Source organism: Melospiza melodia, chromosome 8 (genome assembly GCF_035770615.1).
Source record: "Melospiza melodia melodia isolate bMelMel2 chromosome 8, bMelMel2.pri, whole genome shotgun sequence".
Lineage (NCBI taxonomy): Eukaryota > Metazoa > Chordata > Aves > Passeriformes > Passerellidae > Melospiza > Melospiza melodia.
This window is the reverse complement of record NC_086201.1, coordinates 2,047,190-2,064,343: the sequence shown is the minus strand read 5'-3', so window position 1 is coordinate 2,064,343 and position 17,154 is coordinate 2,047,190. Positions and strand designations below refer to the sequence as shown.

Here is a 17,154-nt window from a genome sequence, read left to right as displayed (position 1 = left end):
TTTGTGCAGTTCTAATTGCGATTAACACATTTACACATCTGGTCTCTCGAGTCTGGGTGCTCAGCACCTCCCCATTGTTAGAGCTGTTCAGTGTGAGACTCTTTGTGTCCTTTCAGTGGCTCAGCATCACTCGAGGCTCTCCATCAGGGAGACGCCGTTTCCGTAGCAGTGCCCTCCTCTGTGCCCGTCCCGAGGGACACACCGAGCATTCACCCTCGGATCTGTTCCCAGTCCGCAGAACGCTCCCTGTCCTCCCCCTTGCTTGCTGGTTGCTGTTGTTTACATTGGAATTTATCGTTTGTTTTTCTCAGCTCTGTGCCGTTTCTCTGGCTGCAGCTCGCACTTGGTGCATCTCAGCCCGGCCTGTGTTGCATTAAACAAACTGTGCCAGCCTGGGATGGAAACAAACCCCTCTGTCTGCAGGGGCATCCGGAGACTGGGTGGTTAAGGGAGACACTGATACTGCAGAAAGTCACAAAAATAATCATTCATGTTTCTTGAGTTAAAGGTATTTGGTATAAAATGGAGTTTTGTAGTTAAATTTTTAATAATTCCTGTGAATTTTTAATGATTCCTGTCAATTACTATACATGTGTTTTAATTTCTCTAAGTTGTCCAAACTGTAGTGCCAATCTCTGACATTGTGTTTTATAAAGTGAGGGATTTCTGTGCAGTTCCTCAGGTCTCCAGCACTCCAGGTAGCATCACTGGCAATGAAAACACCATTTGTTAAAAACTCTGTAAAATGCAGATTCCCTGCTGTGGGTGTGTGTGCACCTCAGTTAAATACAAACTCTGGGTGTGAATGCTGGGGTGAAGGTGCTCCCCAGTAAATACAAATTTCTCTTCTAGTACCACAAACAACTTTTCCAAAAGGATTTTAAAATAATTCAGTTTATTGTTCTAACAATAATTTAATTTTTAATAATTAGTTTATATTCATGTTCTGGTAGGCTGGGCACTTGTGTAAATAACTGTAGCTTTAAAATCCAGAGTTTGAGTTGCTGTGGGGTTTTTGACATTTCCCAGACAGTGACAGTTGTGTGTCCATATGCTCATAAATAGTGAGTGATCATTATTTACAGGATGAGAGATTGCTCATGTTCTCAGCCACTACTGCTGTTGCACTTGGGGTGATATTTGGGATATCTCCCAGTTGTTTCATGTCTAATTTGACATGGAATGGCTGAAATAACATTGTTTCCTTTTCTGAATTAAAGTTATTTAGAGAAACGTTTACTCCTTCTTTTCTGTTGGGTGCTGCAGAAAGAAACACAAAAATTGAAGCCCATCCAGTGCCACCCGTGCCCTGGCAGGGACACCTTCCATGGTCCTGGGTTGATGCCAGCCCTGTCCAGCCTGGCCTTGGCCCTGCCAGGGACCCAGGGGCAGCCCCAGGGCCTGCCCACCTCTCCAGGGTGGATTTCCCCCCTTCCAGTGTGAATTGTTAGGATGGAGCAGCCCCATTTGATTCACTTTCCCCTCCCTCTCCTCCCTGACCCAACCCTTAGCACATTTTTTGACCTGCAGGCACAGTTCAGCAGTGTGGAAGGCAAGTGTGGGGCAGGTGCTTCTTGTGATTATTTCTTTTTTAAGAAAAGTTGGAAAAAACTTGATATGGCCAAAAGTGAAACAGAGAAGTGGTTCCAGAGCCCTTTCCACTGGTGCATCTTCTGTTTCTTGTGGGTTTCCTCCAGCTTCCTTCCTCTGAGTGTTGGGAACTCCTTAGGGAAGCTGAGTGCAGTTGTCCTCGAAAGCTTTGGTATGGATGTGTTGGGAATTTAGCTGCTAGAGACTGGAAAAATACAAAACCGTGGCTAATTCCAAGTCCTGCACCTGCTAGATAGCGTGTCCTTGGGCCTGGCTGTAGTGTAATAACAAATAGTGAAAGAGACATGAGAAAAGAGAGATGTAACCCCTAAGGAATGAGGAGGAGTTCATGGTACAGTTTAACCAATAGATTGCTTGGCTTACAGATATTCATAAGCTTATTATTTGCTGTAGAAGTGTTTGATGCTTTTTTCAGTAAACCAGACCTGTGATGAACCAGCTGGTGTCCTGGTCCCCTTCCACGACATGGATGTGTTGGTTTCCACTCAGTATTTGGATTTTTATGGTTTTCCCAGTGCCCTGCATTACTTGAGAATTAATCCAGTCTTTTAAGAGGACACTCTATGCAAGAGAAGTCAGGAATCAGAGCTGTTTAGATTAAGTCTTTTCCAAATCAGTAGAAAAATGCATTTATCAGCTTTGCTAATGACTGAAATGCTCCCTTTTCAGAATAAATTGGGAATGAAGCAGTGGGTGGATTTCAGCTCTCAGGGCTGGGAATTCTTGTGGGCACACTCACTCCTCACCTGTCCTCTGTCCATCCCACAGCAGGGGGAAGCAGCTCTGTGGGGCTGAAAGGGTTAACTGCCCAAGAAAACAAAAGCTGCTGCTCGAGTTTACACTTTTGCTCTTGGGAATGTTGTCTAAAAAAAGTGTTTGTGTGCAGAGAGGGAGGGGATGGGGCTGAGGCTTCTGACCAAATTAGCTTCTGAGCTTTGTGCCACTTCTTCCTGCGAGTGCTGGCAGAGGTGTTACTCACTGAGCCTGAGGCTTTGCAGGATGAGTCTGCACATTTCCCACTGCACTTCTGTACTTCCAGCTTCTGGGTCTCAATATTAAAGATAAAAAATCCTTTTTGAAAATGTCCCAATTTGAATATAATGTTTAACAAGTGAAATATTTAGTATATTTAAATTGTTTTCTTAATTTTAATTCTGTTCTTGGCGCAGGTAGATTGGAAAGCTGACTTCGGGTTGGCCTAGAAATAGCTTATTTTGAGTAGGAAAAATTGATCAATTTGTTGATAAATGAATTAATAATTTGATAAATTGATCAATTTGTTGATAAATTTACTTTTCACCCCACTTGTATGGAGAGCTCTGGGTTAAAGCAGTGAGACAACCTGAAGAGGTGAAGCTTTGTTTGTATGGTGTAGTTTAAGGAATGAGGATTGAGCAGGGAAATTTAATCCTGCAGCTTTGTTGTCCTGGGGTTTGTATCCAATGTGGAATTGCTGACTGGAGTTTGGGATTTCAGATGAACTTTTCAGTGTAAGATGTGGAACTTTCATGGGCATCTCCAACCTGCTCAACCAGAAAACTTGCAGTTATTCAAAGTTTGATAAACTGTTTCTCAGAGATCACCTGGGGGTGGCAGCAGGGGACTTGGAGGTTAAGGAAACCCCAGGCTGGTGTGTAGGGTGCAAGTGCTCTGGTTTGTGGGATAAAAGGAAATAGGAGCAGTTTGGGGCATCCCTGCTCGTGGCAGGGGGCTGGAATGAGATTGAGATGATTTCAACCCAAACCATTCTGTGATTCCATGATATTGGTAAAAATTAGGTAAAAGTATCGTTGAGTATTGATCACTGTTTGCCTTAAAGCTTACCAAAAATAACTTGAGGGTAATAGGATCAATACCTGTTGGGTTATTACTGATGTTTGCCTCCGTTTTCCAGTGCAGAAACTCTCAGAGAGGAAATTGAGGGGAACGTGAAACCTGTGGGGTTTCAGGGAATGGCAGTGAAGGTGCCTCGCTCTCAGCTGGGCTTGGAGCCTGCCTCTGAATGTCCACAACCAAAACTGAGGGGTTTAGATACCAGCATTGCAGGGATTTTAAGGATTTCCCTCCTGAGGAGAAAGGAAGGAAGGATTGTGGTGTATCAGAGGGTTCACAGAGCAGCTCAGTGTGTAAATGTACCAGGATTGCAGGAATTTCAGGGTTTTTCTCTCCTGAGGAGGAAGGAAGGAAGGATTGTGGTGTCTCAGAGGGGTTCAGTGTGTAAATGTACAGAATTGCAGGAATTTTGGATTTTCCCCTCCTGAGGAAAGGTGGAAGGAAGGATTGTGGTGTTTCAGAGGGTTTCAGAGAGCAGCTCAGTGTGTAAATGTACAGAATTGCAGGAATTTTAGGGTTTTGCCCTCTCCTGAGGAGAAATGGAAGGAAGGATTGTGGTGTCTCAGAGGGTTCACAGAGCAGCTCTGGTCAGTGTGTAAATGTACAGAATTGCAGGAATTTTAAGGATTTCCCTCCTGAGGAAAGGTGGAAGGAAGGATTGTGGTGTCTCAGGTTGAGAGAGCAGCTCTGGTCAGTGTGTAAATGTACAGAATTGCAGGAATTTCAGGGTTTTTCTCTCCTGAGGAGGAAGAAAGGATTGTGGTGTCTCAGGTTGAGAGAGCAGCTCTGGTCAGTGTGTAAATGTACAGAATTGCAGGAATTTTAGGGTTTTTCCCTCTCCTGAGGAGAAATGGAAGGAAGGATTGTGGTGTCTCAGAGGGTTCACAGAGCAGCTCTGGTCAGTGTGTAAATGTACAGAATTGCAGGAATTTTAAGGGTTTCCCTCCTGAGGAAAGGTGGAAGGAAGGATTGTGGTGTCTCAGAGGGTTCAGAGCAGCTCTGGTCAGTGTGTAAATGTACAGAATTGCAGGAATTTCAGGGTTTTTCTCTCCTGAGGAGGAAGAAAGGATTGTGGTGTCTCAGGCAGGTTCAGAGCAGCTCTGGTCAGTGTGTAAATGTGCTCAGCAGCAGTGTGTTACACACACTAAACATTTACATCTCTCTAATGCTGCTGGTTAAAGAAACAGCCCAGTGTGAGCTGTGTTTGTTTGAAATTTTGTCTTCATGCTGGAGAGCAAGGTCTGGATGTGCTTTTTAAGGAATTAATGGGTAATCACTCTTTGTCAGGGGCTCCTTTTTATTCCCATGGCAGCACACTCTGTTTGCTGTCATCACTGGCTCTCTAATGCTCCTTTATTTTGTGGGAGACCTTTGCATCTGCCCTGCTGCAGAACAAAGCGTGGCCTTAAAATACTGTGTGTGTTTCAAAAACCATCAGAAAAAAGTGAAAACTAGACCAAATGTTGTAGTAGTGTGGTAGCTTGGTCAGTTGACTGAAATAACAAACAGATGCTCAAGTGAAGAATTCAATGTATATTTATTATTCACAGTTAATTACTATCTACCAAATGCTGCTGCAGAGTTAAAGGATTAAGTACATAGGCCTTTTTTTTTATTTAAACACAGAAATTTTTTTTAATATATATACACACACAAGACATATGTCTGCAAGGCTGCATGATATACACCAATTCCAAAATAAGGAAACAATCAAATGGTCCAGGTGTAGAACTACTTCAGGTTTAGTAAATCCATTTAATTAGCGCAGTTTTTCTATAAAAATCTTCATGGTTGGTATCAACAGAGTTGTTCCAGGAGTTAGAGTTTAAATTTTCCTGTACTTGATGCTCAGCAGAAAGATTAGAGGTTCCCCCCTTATTTTAAAATTTGCAAAGCTAATCTCTGTGTTTTGGAGCTGTGCTGTTTGAGGAGTGACAGCAGCAGTGCTGAGCTCTCTGTTTGAGAGCTGAGTTCTGCTCCAAGGCTTTCTGTAGTGAAATGAGAGCTCACACCTATTGTCAGCCTTCCTTGGGAGCCCTGAGCCTGAATCATTCATCTCAATTCCCCTTCCCAAAGGTGCTCTGGGCACATCACACCCTCCCTGCAGCAGAAATGAAACCATTTCTGGGGGCTTGAATTGCTCAGCACTGCCAAGCTCTCCAAGACACGTTGTAATGGTGGAGTGACAGATTTACTCAGTGTGGAGGAACTCAGGCAGATCCCAGCAGCTATTGGATTGCATGCTTGTCTTCATTCTAACAGCACTCACTGGGAGCCTGATTGATTGAATCAGGAGATCCCCAAAGCTGCTCTGATCCTGCAGGAATTGCATTATTTGTGTGGCTGGAAATCTTAACATTCAAAAGGGGATTGTTCATTAACTGTCATTTACATATTTTAATGTTTTCTTTCACTCCCCCTTTTTAAAAACACCATTCTGTAGAATTAAAGAGGAGGAAATCTTGTTGAGTGAATTTCCAAGTGGGTAGCAGAGTGTGTGAGTGCCAGACTGCCGTGTGTGCCAGGCTGCAGTGCCAGGCAGGCACTGGAATGCTGGCACCTTCCCATTCCTGGTGTTGGTCCTGGCACCTTCCCATTCCTGGTGTTGGTCCTGGCCTCTTGGGAGTGTTACAACCATGGGGAAGGGCACCCTGGAGAGCCAAAGGGAGCAGCAAATCCTTTTTGTGTGTGTGTGTGTGTGCTTTTCCCTGCTCACACAAGTCCTGTTCCAGCAGTGGAGTGTGTGAGAATGGTTGGGGAGGTCCCATGGATCTGAGACAGAGCTGAGCTTGGATTTCCAGCTGATATTCTGCTCTCCCTCCCTCCCCTCAAATATTGATGAAGTGGATACTCTGCTCTCCCTCCCTCCCCTCAAATCTGGGAGACTTTGGGGAAGAACAGTAAAAGCAGGATGAAATCTTCACTCCTGGTTCATCTGCTGGGAGGCTGCACTTTGCTCAGTTTATACTGGGTTTGGAGAACTTGGTGCTTCACTTTTCCCAAGGGCTGTGAGGGTCTGAGGTCTGTCCTGGTGAGGAATGGCACTCCCTGGACACACAGAAGGGAGCCTTGGTGTCCCCTGGACACACAGAAGGGAACATTGGTGTCCCCTGGACACACAGAAGGGAGCCTTGGTGTCTCAGCCTGAGACATTTGTAGTGGTTGAAGTTTTAACATGAAAAGTCTTTCAAGAGGGAAGTTACAGCTTAGCTCTGACTTGCAACAGTAGATGGTTGTCGCTGAGTTAATTAATAAATTAACTAATAAAATTATGTGGGGAATAATCTTTGTGAACTGCTACATTCATTGTGAGCTCTGTTTCAGCTGAAGGGATTCTGTGGGATTTGTGACTTGTGTCCCATAAGGGTAAAATGAAGGGGTGCCTGTTTGGGGAGCCCTTGCTGTTCAGGTGTTGTTCTGTGAGAACTCTTCTTCCTGTTGCTCTTAACTTGCTGAACTTCCAGCAGCAGGCCAGTAGGGATTGCTGGGAAGACAGGAATGATGAAATCTGCTATTCTTTTGACTTTAAAGGCCTGATCTTGCATATGTTTTTTTTTTTTTTTTTTTTTTTCTGGCAGGTTTGGGTGGGTTTGGCTTTCCCCAGCCCTAATTTTCTGCTGAGGTTATTTTGTGAAGTTTGAATGTTTGTCTTTTTCCCAGTCTGGTGGAAGGTGTGGGCTGTGTCTGAACAAAGTTCTCTTCATCTGTTTGTAGTTCATTCAGTGCAGTTTGAAGATTCCCATCAGTCAGGAACCCTAAAGATGGAGAGCACAGCTGGGAACAGGGATCCTGCTGGCCTCTAAAGCCCAGCAAAGCCTCCACTCTGCTGTCCTGTAGGAGAACACTGGGAGAAGAGGCTGGCTGTCTTTGTATGCACTTGGTGCAGATATTTCAGTGACCTCTCCCATTTTCCCCTTGCAGGAACATCATTTGCAACGGGCCATCTCAGCACAGCAAGTGTTCAGAGAAAAGAAGGAGAGCATGGTCATCCCAGTCCCTGAAGCAGAGAGCAATGTCAACTACTACAACCGCCTGTACAAAGGGGAGTTCAAGCAGCCAAAGCAGTTCATCCACATCCAACGTGAGTTCAGGCCCTGGAGGGTTCTGGGGTCTGTCCAGCCCCTCCTTATCTCACCTGAGGAACCTTTGTCTTGAGCTCAGAGTTGCTGCAGTGGGAGCACTCAGAAATCCATTTATAGATGCAAATTCCAGTGTCTTGTTGAGTTCTGGAAGATGGGAGTTGCTGCTGAAGGTGGGGGTTTTGCTGCTGGGTTTGGTGCTGAGGCTCTGTCCCGTGCAGCCTCGTCCTGGCTCTGGGCTTGCAGTGTTCTTGAGCCAGCCTCACTGGTGTGATTGGTCCCTCCTGGTCCTGAGGAGGAGTGACTGAGGCTGCCTGGCTGCCTCCTGGGTGCTGGCAGCAGGACAGAGGTTGTCTTGCTCCCCTGTTCACTCCAGAGTTCTCTGAAAGTGCAGATCCACAAACCAGAAGAGTTTTTGGGGTGCAGTCAGCCTTTGTGCTGCTGCTCATAACAGAGCTCTGGCAGGGCAGCCAGGGGTTCAGGCTTCTTCTTCACTTCTCTTTGAGTTGGCTAAAACTGAACAATTCCATTTCAGCAGAGAACTCTGAGTTTATTTTATAGATAAAACTAAATATTCTGCATGAGCTTAGCTTATGTCTTACAAGATCTCATTAATCTAAGCTTGTGGGCTGTGGATGAATTCTGCCATTTCTTTTGGTTGGTGTTCTGTTGACAAGTGACACTTTTGCAGTTCAGTTGTTCCTTGGCACACAATTGATGTTTGTTCTTTGCAGGATGTGGTTCAGGGGGTTATTTGGGCACCTGGATTCCTCCCAGCAGTTACCTTTGTAGCAAAGCCTTTGATTCAAAAATTGCATCATTTCTCACCAGTGTGCTGAAATGCCCAATTTTTACTGTTTATTTACAAAATAGGAGATTTTGGAAAGAATGAAATCTCTGTGATGCAACAGAGACCATAGAGGTGATGGAGAAAGATCAACTAAAAGGAATTATTTCTCTGCTTAATAAAAGAAACAAACCTGGAAGCAAGGCAGGCTGAGTGAACTGAAACCAAGCTGCTGATGGAGGAATGTATTTTATTCTGTTCTTTGTTGGACACTGCCAGAAACACTGTGAATGCTGTTAATAAACATGTCTAAAAATGTTAAATATATTATGCCAGAGTTTTCTTTGTCTTGTGGAGACTCACAGTCTTTCTGGACAGAAGTACAGAAGGTATTTGAGCTGAAGATAAATATCAGATACTGCTCCAAGATAATTTTTCCCACATATTCTGGATGGATTAGGTGTGATACAAGGCAGCTTTATGCTACATAAACTGCTTAGAAATTCTGTTTTAATCTTAAAGCACAAATAGCAGCAGTACCCACTTTGGCCAGGGAAGTTATGTAAACTGATGGGAAATGCCAGCAGGACACATACTATAATCCATAAATACTGAGGGGTATTTCTGGCAAATGATGTTTTGCTGGGATTCTGCTAGCCTGAGATTTTAATATTTTTTACATTCATTTTTTAGATCAGTGGTTCCAAGCAGAGAAAGTTAATTTATTTGTAAAGGCTGGAATTTGAGAATAAGCAACGTTCCAGGTATTAGTTGACCTCAGTGGCACCAACACAGGTGATGCTGAGCTGAATGTAAATAAAAAACCTTGAACTGTTAAAATGATTCCAGCATGCTTCATAATTTTCCAAGAATACTTGTAGCATCAATAACATGGAGATGCATCTAAAGTTATTGATAATTAGCAAGGAGATTGAGTTGGTAAACTTGGACCTAAATTAGAGCTAAGGGGATGGAAGATGAGTCAAACAATGAAACCATTTTCATTAAGTGGGGAATGAACTCAAGTCATCCTTGAAAGGAACTTTTTGGCAGGAAGTTTCTCTTTCATTTTTTGCTTGGGTGACCCTCAGTGTTTATCAGTTTGCTGCCCTGGCCCAGGCCTGGTGGCTGCTGTGGCACAGGGGGTGGCAGGGCTGTGGTTTGTGGGGAGGGAGGGAGGGCGCTGGCAGCTCTGCTTTCAGGGCAACTCGTGCCAGTGGCACCTTCACCAGTGGGCAGCCACAGCCTGAATTTAGTTAGCTAAATGGAACAGGTTAATTTAGTGAAGTTAAACCCAGCTCAGTGTAACTTCACTGAGAAACAAATTGCATTTGTGTGAGTTAGTGTAAACTGGGTCCCAGGGGAGCTCAGGTAAACAAAATAGCAAATCCCTGGGGCAGGGACTGCTGGGAGTGGGTGGGAACTGGATGTTGTGTTTGCAGCAGCAGTGAGCAAATCCTGAGCATTCCTGGAGGAACTTCCCAGGTGGGATCTTTGGGATGCACCAGCAGCAAATCCTGAGCATTCCTGGAGGAACTTCCCAGGTGGGATCGCTGGCATGCTGTGTTTGCAGCAGCAAATCCTGAGCATTCCTGGAGAAACTCCCCAGGTGGGATCACTGGGGTGCTGTGTTTGCAGCAGCAAATCCTGAGCATTCCTGGAGAGCTTCCCAGGTGGGATCTGACCGTGCCCTGTAGAAGTGCAGGTGTTCTGGAAGAGAAGGTCTGGATTCACCCTGAGTGAGAAGAATGTCCCAGGCTTTGGCAGGAGGTGTCCATGTGGGCTGGAGCTCGGGGCTGGCTCTCCAGCAGCTCCCCCAGCTGCCAGGGCAGGGCAGGAGCAGGAGTGGTGATGGATGGTTCCATGGATCCATGGCACAGAAACTCCTGGGTCTTGTGATGGCTTTGGGAGCCAGGGAGCTGCCACGCTGCAGGCCAGCTCCTGGGTGAAAAATGGCTTTTTTTTGAGCAACTGCAGTTCACTCAGTGCCTGGGGAAGGAAGAAAAGTGGTGATTAGGGATGTTGCTGAAGTTGTTTTGAAGAGTGGTGTAATGAACATTGAGGACACTTCCATGGGACAGGCCAGCTTTGGGCTGATGAACTCCAAGGGAGAAGTGGCAACCCCACAATTGCTGAGCCCCTCACACCTCCCTGGCTGCTGGGAGCTTGTGGCCATCCTGCCTGCACAGAAACACATCCTGCTGCCATCCCTGCAGTGCCACTGACCTGCACCCCGTGGAAAACCCCATTTGAGAGGAGTGCACTGGTAAATCCAGGGCACAGCAAACAGAGCATTGCTGGGGGCAGCAAAGCATGAAAGGTGGCATGTGTGACAAGGCTGCTGCTGTTCTCACAGGAGTGATGGGGGTTGTTTGAGGAAATGAGACTGGATTTGTTTGGTGATGGCAAGTACCTGTTGGATGCCTTTTATCTTATCTTAAATATTTATCAAAATATTGAGCAGAAATAGGGAGGGACCCCTGCTTCCAGCTGAGGAGCACCATGAGGTCACTTGAGGCTCTAGGAGTGACCTGCCCTCCCTCCTGGAGAGCATCACTGATATCCACAGTGTGCTCCTGAGGGTGATTGGTGGCTTCAGGCACTTTTTGATTCAATTGTGGGCTTTTGTTTTCTTTTTGGTTGTCTTGGTGTCTCCTGGTTGCCTCTCACTCTCACTGGTTTTATTCTGGATGGTTCAGGACCTTTTCGTGACTCTTTTAGTCACTCTTCTTTTTTAGTGACTCTTCTTTTCCCACTGTGGAAATGAAGGGAAGTTTCCTGGCACTGTTCACAATTTACAGGTGAACATCATCACATCTTCTGTCCCACATCCTCCTGCTCACTGATATTCTGCCTTGGAAAATCTGCCTGGAAACATTTTGTCCACAGGGGATTATTGAATTACCTACTGACAGGAAATAGGCTGACATCTTTTCTGATGTGAGACCAACATCTGCCTGAGGGCAAACAAGCTTTTTGTGGACTTGAATGGTTTCCAGCCCACATGTGAGCAGTGATGTGCTGGAGAGGCAGATGTGATGTTGAAAGCTGCAGTTGAAGCCTCATGCACAGTTAATTGTTGGAGAGCTCTTGGTCACATGCCCAGTGACAGTGTCTTAAATAAACTTGCCATGCAACTTGTATTGCTGAATTAATATTGCCAGCAGTCCTTGACACATGGTTACAGCCTGTTATTATTTTCTCCTCAAATGAATTGTTACAGTGTGTGGTAGGTCAGAGAGCTCTTGTGGCCAAGTGCTGTTGGCACAGTTGGGCAGTGTCTCCTCTCAGAGGTACCAGCTTGAGCTGAAGATGCTGAGGAGCTGCTTTTTAGCCCTTCCCAGCTGCATCTGGCTGAGTTTCTGTGCCTGAATGAATCAATAAATAAACACTGGTAGTGGTTTAACTCATTTATTGCACTGGTTCCCAGAGAGGGTGGTGTTGGGCAAGGACACTGCTGACCACCTGCCTGTGCTGACCACTGGCATTTGTTTTAAAGACTTTTTTGGGTTTTCTTTTGCTCCTGGTTTGCCAAGTTTTTGTTTTAAGGTGCTCCCAAAGCACACAGGGCAGCTCAGTAGCAGAGGTTTTTAAATTAGCACTTGGTAAAGCCACAAGTTAAGAGCATGGAGATAAGATAGTGCTGGTTGTCTGTTAAGAATAGAATATATTTCATCAGGCCTATAACTGCTGTTATTGCAGTGCTGATTGAGTTACTGGGAGTGTTCTTCCTGCTGTGTCACCCCTTCAGGGTTTTATTAGGTGTGCAATTCATGTTTCTATTAACAGTTCTTACTGCCATGTGCAATTTACTCATTTATTGTAAAATTTTATTTCTGTTGTGTTACCTGAATGGGAACTTCCTTCTGCTTTTAGTAGCACCAGGAACTTTGTCAAGTATGGAAACTAATTAGCACAATTAGTAATAAAGACATGAGAACTGACTGTTTGGAGTGCCTGAAGGAATTGTCAGGCTCTGCATCCACAGCTGTGGTGCTTTTGGAGAAGTAACAATTCCCATAGGATTGGTCTAGGATTTCCACAGTTACATAAAACCAGAAAATGTTTAGTCTGTTAAATATTTTAACACTTTAGGTTTGGTGTACTGTTTAAAAATGGGCAACAGAAATTATATTGGGACTTAAGTGTAAATGCTTTATCTCCAAGTCTGGAATTTGATTGGAAATGGTCTCAGTTCTTTTTATCTTCCCATGATATTCTGGAGGAGCTGTATTAGATGAGTACTATCAAGCATCTTTATTCTTCTTTTGCAAAGATACATCAAAGTTTCTGTGCCTACCACCCCTTCAAGTCACTTCAAATGAAACTTCTTGGATTCCTTTCATATTGGAAGTTGGAGACCAGCAACTTCTACCTGCTGTGTGTTACATGGGGAAACTTTTCAGCATCAAAAAGTGTTCTGGCAGAGGAGTGCTGGTCTGGAACTTGCTCAGTGACTTTTGGTTTCTGATCACAGATGTGTGCCCAGAGTGTGTTACTCACCCAGCATTTCAATTTCTTGTGTTGCAGCCTTTAATCTGGACAATGAGCAGCCAGATTATGATATGGACTCTGAGGATGAGACCCTTCTGAACAGGCTGAACAGGAAGATGGAAATCAAGCCACTGCAGTTTGAGATAATGGTTGACAGGCTGGAAAAAGCCAGTTCCAGTCAGGTATGGTGGGAAGAAATCATAAAATGGAGGTTTTGCTTTCCTGAGGGGTGCTTGGTTTGATTTCCTGCTAACAGGAGAAGTGTGTTTGTGTGAGTGTGCAGTTTCACAGAAATCACATTTGTCTCCTGTGTCAATATTGGTACCTTCACATCAAACAGGCGGGGAAGGAGCTTTTGGGGTTTCAGGGATTGAATTTAAACTTTAACTCCTGACCACAGTGTGTTAGACACACAGCTTGGGATGTTGTAGCACAGTTGGGATGGAATAAGCTTGTGATGGTCAGGAGGTGCAGAAATGGCCACAAACATACGAAAATCCAAATATTGGGACACTTGTTTCTGCTGGACATGGACTTTGGTTGGTTTTGGGGGTCAGAAGCACAGACAGTGAATTAACCTGTACCAGTGTTAAATCAGATCCTGAGGTTTTCCAGGAGTGAGGGCAGTGTTTGCAGAAGGGTCTTCCAGCCCAAAATATTCACTGCAGAACTAAACCTGGGGGATCAGTTTGTGCAGTTATTGCCCAGTCAGGTGAGGCTTTGTGGGAGGGGAAAAAACCCAAAATATTTACTCCAAAACTACACCTGAGGGATCAGTTTGTGGAAATCAAGTTTGAGCAGGTGCAGTTATTGCCCAGTGAGGTGAGGCTTTGTGGGAGGGAAAAATCCATTGTGGGATCCATGGCTCTCCCTCAGTTCCTTAACCTGATTTAGTTCAGTGCTGTCTGTTAAAAGGCCAAAATATTGAATTTTTCTCTGTCTTAGAGCAACTTCAGAAAGGCAGAGATTTCTTATTATGCTAAGAAAATGGGAATGAATGGAAAAACAGGAAATACACTGGATGATACTTGTTGAACATGCACTTGGGCTTGTTGGAGCTTTGATAGAGACACCCCTGTTCTGGCTTTCAGTTCAGGCCATTCTAGTTCTCACTTTTCATGCTCAATATTCACCCCTCTAATGCTGGTTTCACCTTTCTTTGCTGGGGTAATGAAGTTAAATTGAAGATTTGAAGCTGCTTTTCAAAAATAAAATGTGAGAAGAACACAGGTTTTTCTCTGTAGACACAAGCAACTCTTGCAGGTTATTGGGGCCTGGGCAGGGCAGTGGCTGGTGGGGTTTGGGTGCTGCTCCCAATTCCCAGGTGCCTGGAATATTAAATTTATAAATGCCTGATCCCTGGAATATTAAATTTAGGGTGTTGCTGGGAATGCCTTCCCTGCCCAGGAGGGGTTCCAGGCTTTCCTCCTGGGTATTTATACCAGGATTCTGCATCTGCAGGCAAACACAGGCTCAGCTTCACTTTCCCAGCTGGGCGCTCAAGGCTGAGGTGATTTTAAAAAATATTTTTATACTTTTGATTTTTAAATTTATTATCTATTTTTAATATATTTATATATATTTTTATAAGAAATACATTAACGGGAAAAAAGGAGCAAAAGACAAATAAAACTGAAATTATTTCTAAGCAATACTTTTTCCTTTTTTGACAAAAATAGTTCAGTGCTTTTTAAATTCTACCACAGATTGCATAGGTTTTATTCTGCTTGGGCTGGAACTAGCACTTGCAGAGTAGCCATGGTTACACTCAGGATTTCCTTATTTTTCCAAAATGTGTTGTTTCCTTTTTTTGCTTCTCCTAACGTAGGGACAAGATTAAAGTTTGACACGTTGCAAAAGTGCAAATTAAATTGTTCAGTTGTTATTTTTCAAATTATGGGGCAGATGAAGTGCTGCCTAACTTTTTTTTTAAGTAATACTAAGTGCTATTTTCTTTTTGTTTAATGAATGGGTTGAAGATGATATGAGCCTGTTAATCTAATGTACTTTTTAGTGATACTTTTGCATTTATTTAGAGTCTGATTTCCATGTAAGAAGCTGAACACAGATTTATTTTTTATCTTTAAATGTTCTGTGTAGAACTAGCATCTACTGAAATAACTTAGCAAACAAGTGAACATCCTTGTGTCCCCAGGCTGGAATGAACAGGGATGGGCATTGTCCTGTTCTGTCACAAAGTAAACATTTGGGGGGAAATAATAAAGAAATAAATTGGCTTCTAGAGAATCAACATTCAACTGCAGAGAATTACACATTAGTAAAGGTTAACCAATAAGAAACTGTTTTTATTTGTGATTCCCAAGTCACGACCTGCAACTGCAGTAAGTTCTCTCTGTCCTGTGCTTGTAGTTGTTTCTGAGTGTTCTCAGATTTCATGAAAGATTGATGGGATTCTAGGCTGTTGGATGAAAGAGATGCTGCTGGTTCAGAAAAGTGGGGAGCACTCACTTGGTGACTTCAGTTTCCATGAATGTTTTTTCATCCCCTTACTCTGGTGCCGGAACATAACCAAGTTTATCCAGAAAGTGCACAACTGTGTCAGTGTGGTGACTTTGCCTGCAGCCCCATCTGAACTGGCTGTCCCTGTTCCCCTGCAGCTTGTGACCCTCCAGGAGGCCAAACTGCTGCTCAGCGAGGACGATTACCTGATCAAGGCTGTCTATGACTACTGGGTGAGTGTTGAAGTGAGGGGAGAACGACCAATCCTTTGATGCATCGAACTCGATTTATTGATCGATCAGTCAGCTTAAATAACAGTGTTAACGAACTTCATGCATATTCCAAAATCCAGGTTTATGATAGGCTAACAGAGAAAACTCTAACCACACCTTTTGTTTTACTACACTGTTGATTGTTTACACAAAACAAAACCAGTGTTCCCACTGTGATATGAATGGTTCCCAAAACTTCCACATCTGTTCTCAGGGTGCCATCTTTTCCCAGAGAGGGTGTTACACTTGTTATGGGAAGACTGCCTGAGAACTTTATTGTTTATACAATGATGCCTGAGAGAGTCTAATTGTTTATAGAAGTCAGGCTGGGAACTGCTTCACAGCTACCTGTTACTTTTCTCTCCTCAATTGCATGGCTTCATGGCCTTTTTCTTCAAGCCATGCCTGAACTAAACTCTCCACAGGTGAGGAAGCGCAAGAACTGCCGGGGGCCCTCGCTCATCCCCCAGATCAAGCAGGAGAAGAGGGATGGCTCCACCAACAACGACCCCTACGTGGCCTTCAGGAGGAGAACTGAGAAGATGCAGACCAGAAAGGTGACTTGGCAGGCTCTGCTGTTGGAATTGTACATTCCTCCCTTGGTAGGGATAATTTGGATCCCTGTCCAGCATCTTGCAGAGGACAATTTACTGTCCATCCCTTTTTAAGCTGAAACTCAGAGCAATGCCTGACACACAGCCTGCTGGGTTGGGAGCTTTCCTTTCTGTGGGAAGCAGTTCCCAGTTTTTGTATTTGTAGCATGGAATGATTTGAACCAGAAAATCTGTAATCACCCATCCTTTGTACACCTGCACACCCTTACTGTGTGTGGAATCAAGGTGTAGGCTTGAATTCCTTGTTCTGACAAACTTCCACTGGCTTGATCACAAATCTGAGCAAAACATGCAAAGTTCTTCTCAGCTTACTCTTCAAACTGGGTTTGTTTGCTTTTTGGGGCTTTGTTTGGCAAGTAGGATCTGCTTTAGGAAAAGCTGCTTTGGAGTGTCCTCATGAGCCTCGTTTGCAGCAGCATTATATAACTTCATTTTTGTAGTTTGTGCCTCATGGCTTTTGCTTTGGACTAAAAATTGGTTTCATCTCTCAACAGAACCGAAAGAACGATGAAGCATCTTATGAGAAGATGTTGAAATTAAGGAGGGAGTTTAGCAGAGCCATAACAATTTTGGAGATGATTAAGAGGAGAGAGAAAACAAAACGGGAGCTGTTGCATTTAACGTTGGAAGTTGTGGAGAAAAGGTAAAATCCCAGATTATAAAAACCAAGGTTTTAAATTTTCCTTAAATAGCTTTGAAATCGTCTCTCATTATTGTAGCAGCATAAATTTCAAAAATTAAAAGAGAAGAGGTTGGAAGACACTGGTTTGTGTCTCTCAGACATTTCCCAGTGGAAATGCAACCCTATAGTTCAAGTCCTGCTTTTTCAGGTACCATTTGGGTGATTATGGAGGTGAAATCCTCAATGAGGTGAAGCTGAACAGACCTGACAAAGAGCTGGGCACAACTCCATCATCTCTCCACAATGGCAACCACCACAAAGTTCAAGAATGTAAAGTTAAGGTGAGATTTTTTCCCTGCCATGAATCTCTTGTTCCTGGGAT

At 44.0% G+C, this 17,154-nt stretch overlaps 1 protein-coding gene across 1 annotated transcript in view; it reads left to right on the top strand.

Annotated features, from left to right (window-relative positions):
• EPC2 (enhancer of polycomb homolog 2) overlaps positions 1-17,154 on the top strand; it is a 38,829-nt gene that overhangs the window by 7,782 nt on the left and 13,893 nt on the right. The window contains exons 2-7 of the mRNA XM_063161550.1: positions 7,366-7,525; positions 12,841-12,986; positions 15,423-15,497; positions 15,962-16,093; positions 16,645-16,793; positions 16,981-17,113. Of these exons, the coding sequence (XP_063017620.1) occupies positions 7,366-7,525; positions 12,841-12,986; positions 15,423-15,497; positions 15,962-16,093; positions 16,645-16,793; positions 16,981-17,113 (795 nt within the window). The remainder of the gene's footprint in view (positions 1-7,365; positions 7,526-12,840; positions 12,987-15,422; positions 15,498-15,961; positions 16,094-16,644; positions 16,794-16,980; positions 17,114-17,154) is intronic.